Genomic DNA, 10,646 nt, shown 5'->3' with positions numbered 1-10,646 from the left:
CTAACTTCCAAAAAGATCAAAAACAGTACATCAATCTGTGTGAAAACTTCTTAAGACCTTGGCTCAGCAAAGGCTTTTGGGTGATGTCATGTGACTGGGATGTCACTTAAAGAAACAGTGACGTTGTAACAGAGCATGCAAGTGATACTGGGTGGTACCTTCAACTACAGGAGGAACATAAATAGTGATTACTTTAAATTAAATGAAACTTTTGTTTTCGAAAAACACATCAGCATCATCGTCGCCATAAAAAAAAAAACATTTAAAGTTGCTTGAGCACTCTGAAGAGTGACAGCTGTGTTTTAATTGGCTCCAGGTGGACTTGAGGTTCTGTCACCATTCTCCTCCCTGGAGCAGGTCCAGTCCTGCACCGCTGCTTCTCCTCAGAAAAAGCTCTCACAGACTCTTAAGATCCAAGTCTACTATTGATTCCAGTATCACTCCATCCTCCCCCCAGCAGCTCCTCCTCCCCTCCCTCCCTCCTCTCTCCTCCCTCCTCCCTCAGCATCCCTCTCTTCCTTGGACTGCAGCAGAGCATCGCTGCACCGAGGAGGACACGAACCCTGTCAGGAGCCGTACTTGTGAGATCCAGGACAGACTTTCTCTTCTCCGGTCCTCCGCGATGCGTCTGCTGCTCCCCGCCGGGTGAGTTCTGCTTCTCCCTGCACCAAACTTCACCCTCGTGTGTCGATGCTTTTCTTCATCCATAATCTTCCTCAAAACAGTCTCTGTGAGGCGCTCGTGCTCGCGGACGAGTGCGATCGATGGGCGCAAAAGTTGTTGAACTTTGTTCCCTGTGCAGGTCGACGCGTGCACGAGCACTTCAACGCGCACAACTATGCGTCTGACCGACAAAAACAATGAGAGAATCTACGCAAAAATGTCTTAAAGAATTATGGTTTGAATGCAACAGCAGTTCGTGACAGCGTGTGCGCGTGCGTGTCTGTGATCACGAAGATGGTCGTGGTCGTAGTGGAAAGATGAGTGCGTGCGCGGCGGGGGGGCTATCCCTCGTGCGCGTACACGCCGCCGGGGCTGAATGAATCTGCAGAGAGACGCTGAAGTTACTTGTATGTGACTTGTGTTCTACAACTGGTGGATGAGCTTGAACAGGGTTATTTATTTTCATGTCAAGTGTTTCCAAGTGTCCAACCATGTGAAGGACATTTGAGTTTTACTTCAGCCAGTTTGGCTGTCACAGACCTGAACTAAAGGGTGCACAGAGGCTCAAAAAGTGATAGTTCCTCTTATATATCCTATAGGTCTGAAACCCATGATGCCTTCTGTTATTGTTCTGATTGTTACTGACTTACCGGAATCCAACCAAGAGCCGGTGTCGAACCCGTGTTACAGAACCTGGCGAGAAGAACCAGAACACGGTGTCAGTTTGAGACTTTGCAGAGACAGAATTGTGGTCAATGGTGTGCGTGTGGGGAAGCGAGCCGTGCACGAGGATTGATTCTCCAGCTGCAGGACAAACTGAAAATCTAATTAAGAGACGCTGGAAAAAAGGACTGGGAGGTGATTGATGGTGATTCCTGGCGTGAGCAGCAGATGAGGCCGCGTTGATGGTTGATGGTTCAGGTCCTCGGCTGCTGTTTCAATTTAGTAGTTAACACTCGTGAGCCTTTTGAAAAGTCTCAAGACAGTTATTACACTTATCAGCTACATTTAATTCAGAATAATGAAGCACCTGATGGTGACACCGAGGAACGCTCTGTACATTTAGAACATGAAGACTCGTTAAAGTGTTAAGAACCAACACAACAGTGTGACTCAACTTTCTATAAAGGTTGGTGGGAAGTTTAAATATTAATTTCAGGTCATAAACAGTGAAATAATTGTTGGTTTGTCAATTTAATCTATGTTTTCATTTACTATTGAAAAGTTGATGATTCAGCACCTTTGATGTCAATAGAAGTACAGTTGCTTAGAACAAAGCAGCATTGCTAAGAGTCCACAGATGAACCCTTACATAGAGAGTTATGTAAGAGTAAAGAGGAGAGTGAAGGTAGGGTGGAGTGTAGAACGCTCAAAATGACATATTTTAGAAGGTCATGTGGAGAAGTTTGGAGACTATATTGGGGAGGACATGTGTTTGTCCACAAGCTAAAAAAGGTGCGACATCAACTCTCTAATCTTGTATATTAAATGATGAATAACAAATATAAAAATGGTAAATTTAAACCGAAGTTTGGCTCGACAGACAGTCCTCCACCATCAGGTGGTTGACACCGTGTTTGTCTTTGGCCCGGTTCTGTTTGCTTAGAGGACGAGCCATCGTCCGTTCGATCCATGATGTCATCGCTGCTTTTATGTCGCTGCACAAAACAGGCCATGTGACCAGACCAGCTCACAATAGGTCGTAAAGGTTTTGTTTCACTGTTGACACGAAAGGAAATAGCCAGCGTGGGGATTTAGATCTGATGATGAAATGTATTGGATTTTATAAATAGAAATATTTTCTGCTATAGAAAGTATATTGGGCTCTTTGAATGAGTAAAATTCAACCAAACAAGAGTCACAGATGTTGGTCAAACATTATTTTACCTCGAATGTTCTCTGAATAGCCTTTTTCTGCAGGAAATCAGAGTTTAAACATAATTTGATGTGAGGTTTTTAAATGGTAATTTTGAGTTAATGTTAGCATAAATAAAAGTTATCTACATTTAATGCATTCTGTACACCCTTTATTGGGCCACGTAAGATTAATTTGCAGTACAGATTTGGCGTTCGAGACTTGACTTTTGCTCTTTGTAGAATTGTTTACGATGAATGAACCATTGTACTTATCTGTAAACCTTTATTTGCAACCTTAAAAAATACATTTTTTATAAATGGATATGCAACTTCTTACTTTGATGTCAGTATTATTATTAGTATTTTATACAAGTTCATTAATTCTTAACGCGTGATACAACATTTGAATTATACTTGTAGTATTTTGTGAAATAGTGTAACTTGGATATTGAATTTTAACTTTTGTTTTTTACTTAATGTTCTACTTTCTTTCCAACAGTCTTTTTTACAAATGTTCTAATTCTTGAAATTTAAACTTCTTTTGCTATTGACTTCTCTGACTGACTGAATATTTTATTTTTTAACATGAAACATTTTAGTCATTTTCTTTGCCCAATATCTTTCCAGTATAATTCCATTTTAATATTTCCGTTTTAATAGTATGTTTAGTTTTACAACATGTTTATTCAGTTATTGTAGCTAACTAGTTCAATGCTTTCCCAGACTTCATTTGGTTCATAAAAAGATTTGCTGTGTTTGTTTTTAAGAACTCTGACCTGAAAAAGAGTTCATGGAGCGATATAAAAATTCTCCTTCCATCTGAAATGAAGTTTAAATATCTCTCTGGAGCGGAAGCTTGATTTCTGGAGAGTTTGTGGAGCATCTGCATTTCCTGGCGTGTTGACGCCGAGCATTAGCGAATGCTCACTGGAGCCATCTGGGGGCGCCGCGCACGCCTGCAGGGCCGCACATGTGCCACCACAGCGTCACCACATTGTACTCTAGATCGCGTGTTAATGTTGGTCGAGGTTGTGAGTGTGCGCCTGTGTGTGTCGCTACTGTAAGTGTGTGTGTGTAGTGATTAATGAAGGTGCTGGATGGCGTCAGCGGGCCGTGACAGCGCGACAGGCGAGGAAATCATTCCCCCGTCCTCCCGGCGCCCCGGACTGCTGAATCAGAGCGGGCAGATTTTTTCGCTGATTGCCAAAATCACATCATAAGGGCCACGTTAATGTAACCTCAATCACAGCGCAGCGGCAGGAGGTGACGGCGCCGAGAAGAAATTTAGACTAAAGCAGAATTGTGTTGAACGAAGGAGATCCAAAAGACTTGCGCTGTAAGAAAAATATCAATACGGCGATATATTGCAATATTCTTTTTCTTAAGATATTGTATTGATATTTGACACTACGGTATCAATTTTCTTTTTCACCAAAAAAGACTGGCATCGTAAATTAGTGTACGGTTTAATACAATGTTCTCAAAATTTTCTTTTTTCTAATTTACTTTTAACATGTTAATATTCACTGTTTGTTCTTTTTTGTGTTGCAACAAAACTTCTGGCCACTAGATGGCCTCAGTCATTATGTCCTCCGTAGCTAAAGAAAAGGAAATTCTGCAAGATGAAAGGGATGACTGAGGACGAGAGGATACAGTTTACTCCAGCAGATTTTAAAGCTGATGTTTTGATAGATTCTGTGGTTTCAAAACAAATGAAAGCAGTTATGACTTTGTCAAGAGTGTTGTGGTCAGTAAATTCTAGTGATGGTCTGATGAAAAAGTTTGAATGTGAAGCCACTGTGTCATGAAACTTGACTCAGTGTTCTAACAGCAATCACAATTTTTTCGCAATACATTGTGACACTTTCACCAGAATCTCGCCAATACACACACCTACGAGAGAGTGTGACACACTCTTTAACCAGGTCTGCTTTATTGTTAATTTAAAAAAAGATTTTCTACAAAAATACCCATCTAGCTGAAATTTTACCTTCAGGTTTAATTCTGAAGCACTTACTCTTTGTAAATGCTATGTTTACTGACTAGAGCTGACTCCAGCGAGGTATCTAGATCTGCTAACATACATCTGTTTTTCTGAGCATGGTTAGAGCAATAGAGCGTTCCTTGCTAGACCTGACGGTCTGCCACCTCATTCTCTTATACTAATATAATTGTTAGTAACACATACATCAGACAGCTAAAAACTGCAGCTAGAATGCTAATGATGATGATGATGCTAATGATACTACAAGTAACCACAACTACTGCTAATACTAGTACAACTGTTAACACTCCAACTTTCAGCTGCTTTTACAACTTAAATACTATTTTTACTTTAAGGATTTCAACTACCACTACTCATCTCAGATATTCTCAACAACTGTAGCTTACACCTATTATTAAAACTACTACAAATACCTACTCAAAAAATGTACATCTACTTTTTCAATGGTATAGGAAATACAAGAGTAGGACTTCTCCCCCGTTCATTGATTGGCCAGTCAATCCTTCAATATGTTCACATGCCCTCAGTTGTGACCTTCACGAAGACAAATGTTTGTATTCAATAAAATTGTTTTTATAGGAAAAGAAATATAATTAATAGAAGGTTTAAAAATATTTTAAAAATTCAATTTCAACATTTTAATTTTAGCGACCCCAAATGATCACCATCATCTCCGTCACGACTAAAACTTTTATATCCGAGCTGCATTGCACCAAACCGCAGAGGCCTTACGTCGCAGTGGTGCGTGGAAATGACAGATCCCAGCCAATGTTTTATCTAATCCGGCGGAGCAAAGGTGAGGGAAACACCATACATCAAGCTGCCACCGCCCGTTTGGGCTCTTAACCCCGGAGGCGGCGCTCGCCATCCAGAGCCGGAAGACACAGATGAACTAGCAGGTTAACGATAATCCGCTTTATGATTGGATTTCTTTCTGCAAACGACATACAATATTTTAACTGAAAAAACACACTGCATGGTCAATATGTCATAAGATATAAAATAAATGTCTGTTCTCACACAGAATGACTGGTATCAGTCTGTATAGAACACATTGAATCAACCGCACCACACACATGTGCTGCTATACAGTGAAAATTTAACACGCCAACACTAAGCTAACGATAGCATTTATGTGCCTTTCACAATAATGTTAACTTTACTTCAAAACAGTCAACTTCAGATCTGCCAAGTTTTACACTTTGAGTGTGACAGAGACATCCTCACACCAAGCTTGATATTTCTTACGCCGAAACTTTCCCATTCAGCACTAAATATTCATGTTTTTAATCATAGTTAACAACCAACAAAGAAGAGATAGATACTTTATTCATCTCCTTAGAGAAATTCACGAAGAAGGCACAATGCAAGCCATGAACCTAAGACAGGGTCTTAACATCTTAACATTACCTGGTCGGGTCTTCGTGAATCAACAACAGCAAACTGAAATAAAGGGCTCCTTGTTTCTTAACTTTTCTTTAAATTCCCACAACGCCATTCAGGAGGAAACAAACTTCCGCCTTTCAAATTAAGAGCAGCACATCAATGCAACGTCAGCCTTTTAATCCTTTATTATCAAGGAACTCAGTACTTTTAAGTCACAAAACCAATAATGGTTCAGATCATTTAATATGTTTAGGATACATCAATACCATACATGTTACAATCAATGACTGCTATAGATCTTTACTAGAGGTTTTAGACTATTATTTCACACAGTATCATAACATAATACTGACATGATTATTTAAGTATAATACTTCATCATTGGTCATGCCGCTTATATGTCATTATCAAAGCTGACAGGTTTTTAATGCTATAAATACATAGTTATCCTAAACGAAAGACTGATTTTTAGAGAAATTAATAATTAAATTATGTTTAATCAGATGACATTGTCAAAGATGACAGGTCTATGGTGTCTGTTATAGCATGGATATTAGGACATCAATTTTCAAATACAAATCGACATTAGAAAAGGCCAATTTTCTTTTTGCTCGCATTACTCTAAAATCTATATTTAAGCAACGTTAAATGTGGTGGTGGGCTGTCATCGCAACTAACCATCATTAATGTTAAATTAGACCAGCATGATGTAAGTCAGCTTTTCCATAGGTAGACAAACGTCTATATCACACTAACCAGTCCACTTGGTTTCAAAGAGCCACAGTTTTCGTGTTCAGCGATCTCACGCGTACACGTTCTGGTTGAATTGTAGTTGCACGTTGCAGCAGGGCTTAGTTTGTATAGTCCCGCCCCTTAAGCGAAATAATAATAAACAATAAATAATCAAATAATAAAAATAATAAAATAATAAAATAATAAAATAATAAAATAATAAAATAATAAAATAATAAATAATAACATGTAAGTAAGCTTTATTTGTAAATTAAATATTTGTATATTTAGCAGCAATAGTGAATTTGATTTGATTTTGAGAAAACATAATACCAAACAAAAAATAATATATAATGGTAACTATAAAGTGTTATTAAGTGTGAAACTGCACTCCTTAAAGAGCACAATTAATTAATCATGTCAATGTTTCTAATGTTTGTATTTTCTATTTAATAAGTGAAATACATCCACAGGGTTGTGTATAAATCGGCTCTTGACCAGAACCTTCCTGGTTAAATAAAGGTTTAATAAATACAGTTCAATAAACAAACATTTCAGATGATTAAAGGACGTATAAAACATGTCTGATCAAGTGACAGCTGACACACCCAGAGGCTTGGGCCTTCTATGTCGAAGAAGGGGACTCAACTCTCCCGAGAGCCGTGATCCCTCCCTTGGTTTGCTGCAGGATCTGGTCCGTGAAACTAGCCTGGTTGACGAGGGAAACCCGAGTGCCCCCTGAGTCCGCCTGAGGACATGATATATGCCTCCTTCAAGCTGCCCTTATTTTCAAATAAATCAAAAGTTTGATTCGACCAGCAGAACCCAAGCTGTCACTTGCTCGAGGACACACTGGAAAGTAAGTCAGTCAAAGCATTCACACAGGAAATTAATGGTTGCCACATTATTGGCATCAGATGATCAGAAAACTGACAAAACACATTGAATCTTTCACAAGATCTAGAACACAGAGCGCCCCACGCAGACACAACACACAGAATTGTGGTTTTGTTACAAACAATGATTTCGCCTTTTCCATCCATCTAATGGTTCTGTCTCTCTGCCTGCAGGCTGACGGCCTCCTTGATCGGACTCTGACAGAACCTGGGATCTGTTCCATTTCAGACCAGTTTCATTATTGTCGGCAGCGCTCCGGTCGATGGATCTGGGTATTATCACTTAATCGTTAGCGACCTGGCAGCCCACCTCCCCCGTCTGTTTGAACCAAGACGTCCACGTAGAATCTCAGAAGCTCCCAGGAAGACACAGTAGCCAAGATGGAGGACACGCACAACCACAGGACTTCGTTGGCCAAAGGTGCTAAAGACATCGCGAAAGAAGCCAAGAGACAGGCCGCCAAAAACTTCAACAAAGCAGTCGATCGAGCAACGGACGAGTACTCGACGCAGCGTAGCTACAACCGTTTCCAGAACGAGGACGACGAAGAAAACTACAACGGCTACGGGCACCAAGATGGTCGCTACACGGAGGAGCCCGCCAACGACGACGAAGGAGCGTCCAGCGACGCCACGGAGGGGCACGACGACGAGGACGAGATCTATGAGGGGGAGTACCAGGGCGTGCCCGCCTGCAGTGACGGGAAGACGAGGGACGGGCAGGTGGCTCTGGGTCAGCCGGTGTCTGACAGCCTGAAGAGCACCAAGGAGCTGGAGAACGAGCGGCAGGCGGACGAGGAGGAGCTGGCGCAGCAGTACGAGCTCATCATGCAGGAGTGCGGGCACGGCAGGTTCCAGTGGCAGCTCTTCTTCGTGCTGGGGTTGGCTCTCATGTCGGATGGCGTGGAGGTGTTCGTGGTGGGGTTCGTTCTGCCCAGTGCTGAGACGGACATGTGCGTCCCTAACTCCGGCGCTGGATGGCTCGGTAAGATGCGTTCACACCCGACACGATTAACATCAGAGTTTAACGGCTTTTCCAGGGATGTTGTCGTCACAAAAAGTTCTAAACTATATTCTCTGTCTTTGCCAATAGTTGCAGGATAGTTTCCTACTTTTGGGTAAGAGCTCTCCTCATTAGAGATTAAGATATTTGCTTTGAATATAAAAATTGTGTTTATGATTTATGATTCATGAGTAAACAATTCTGGCAGCGATATTGAGACTCGAGACCAACTATTTACGCTCACAAGCTGCTTTTGGTAGATCATGAGCAGAAGTTTCGCTCTGAGGTTTGACTCATCACAGGAATCAAAACCAAGTTGCGAAAAACTTTCAATGTGATCAACTATGTCTTCTGTTGTCGTGGCACCAGGTATTTTGAAACACGAGTAGGAGGATTAATATAGAGGGTACGTTTTCACACTCTCGAATGTGCTCGGCCATGTTCTCCCACTCGTTCGACTGAAACACGGCGAGCAGCGAAGCAGCACGATGGGGATTTCAGTCTGACTCATCCCTCGGTGGGAGCCTGAATGAGTCATTTTACCAGCTCATAAATAAATGATATCACTGGAGGAGAGGAATCATCCTCACACATCGTGTTTTCTATTCAGAAAACTTGATCGGTGAAGAGAGCGGCACTAGGAATTAAATAATGGACTTTTAACGTGTTTCTATGGCGTCCAAATACTAAAACTTCCGATGAGGTTTAGGACAGTTTGAATGGAAAAGCAAGTTACTTGGGTCTCATGCGATTAATGCGAAATTCTATTCAACGCTATTCAATGTCACAAAAATTAAGTATATTTCAAATTCCTTGAACTTCCAAATGATCATGCTGGTGTATTACAGAGCTTACAGCATGTTTCAAACCAAGGGCCTGGGGACACACTGCAGCCTGCTTTGTCATTTTATGTGGCCCATAAAAAAAGAAATAATGAATAAAACATCTTTATTTGATGACCCATGATGTTGTTTTTTATTTGTATGAGTGCAGGCAACAAAGTCTGCTCACTCCCGTCCAGTCAGCAGAATTGGATCAAAAAAAGGGTCTGGGTTGAGTCAGTTATTTTGGCCACTTTTGGAAATGAAGGTGCGTCTATATGTCCACCCGGGACCAACGTACCCGCAGTGCATTTGAAAATCCTGTCATTACTCTCCCACTTCTAAGACTACTGGTCACAGCTAGAAAAAAAGTATGACCCATGTCTTTTGTCAAAGCACTTTCATGCTGATTTATGCATAGAAGTGTTAGCTTACATTGATTCCTATGTGCTAGTTTGATGTCCAGCAGAGGGGCAGCTACAAGCCAGCGTGGACTTTTTCTAGCACTTGACCACACATTGTGCAGCAGCAGTCCAAATGTTACAGCTGATCAGTGTATCACTGAATCAATATTTTGTCGAGCAATCCAGAGTTTTGCAGTATCACCTCTTCCCCCGCTGTTGTAATCAAACCCCGCCACAGCCTGAGTCGAGTGCAGGTGATGCGGAGATAAGAGCTGGAGCTAATCTCTGCAGCATTGTGCTTCACTGCAGTTTAGACATGCTAGACTGGCTCACGTAGCTCCCCAGAGAAAAGGGGGGCTCCCTCCCCCTCTCTTTCAGTTTGTCTGCGGGTGTTTTCCTGCATCACTGTGGAGGAAGTTCATCAGACTGTGTTCTCAGATGGAGTTCTGCAGGTGTAGAGTTCAGAGGCAGAGGGAAGCCACTGCGCTTCAGAGATGGATCTGAGATAGAAATTAAATTCAATCAGCTGATGATGTGATGATAGTCTTCATCCTGCAGCCCTGTTAGGACCAGATCTCCTTCCAGATAAGTCCGGATCGGTCCATTCGTGTTCAGGGGAAACATACAATAACCGTTTCAAGTAACAGTCCATCAGTTGGTTTAAGCCCATGTGCTTATGTTGACAAAAAAACAGATGAACCAAGAACAAGTTAACAAATTATTAAATTCAAAAGACTATAACCAAGGATCTGGACCTACAAATCCAAAACAGATGTGGTGGTCAACACACAATTACGTTTAATAGCATATTCACAGACAGAGAAGCAGAATATTTAACAGAACAGAAGCCTCGTGGTGGACGAAAACCCACACAGAAAA

The 10,646-nt window shown here is 41.4% G+C and overlaps 1 protein-coding gene across 1 annotated transcript in view; it reads left to right on the top strand.

Annotated features, from left to right (window-relative positions):
• Positions 1-533: 533 nt before the first annotated feature.
• LOC148080306 (synaptic vesicle glycoprotein 2C-like) overlaps positions 534-10,646 on the top strand; it is a 29,281-nt gene continuing 19,168 nt past the window's right edge. The window contains exons 1-2 of the mRNA XM_087791935.1: positions 534-645; positions 7,714-8,524. Coding sequence (XP_087648061.1) covers positions 7,921-8,524 — 604 coding nt within the window. The 5' untranslated portion in view covers positions 534-645; positions 7,714-7,920. The remainder of the gene's footprint in view (positions 646-7,713; positions 8,525-10,646) is intronic.

The sequence above is a fragment of the Callionymus lyra genome, chromosome 5, assembly GCF_982586985.1.
Source record: "Callionymus lyra chromosome 5, fCalLyr1.hap1.1, whole genome shotgun sequence".
Classification (NCBI taxonomy): domain Eukaryota; kingdom Metazoa; phylum Chordata; class Actinopteri; order Syngnathiformes; family Callionymidae; genus Callionymus; species Callionymus lyra.
The sequence above is the reverse complement of the archived record's forward strand: the minus strand, read 5'-3'. Positions and strand labels throughout refer to the sequence as shown.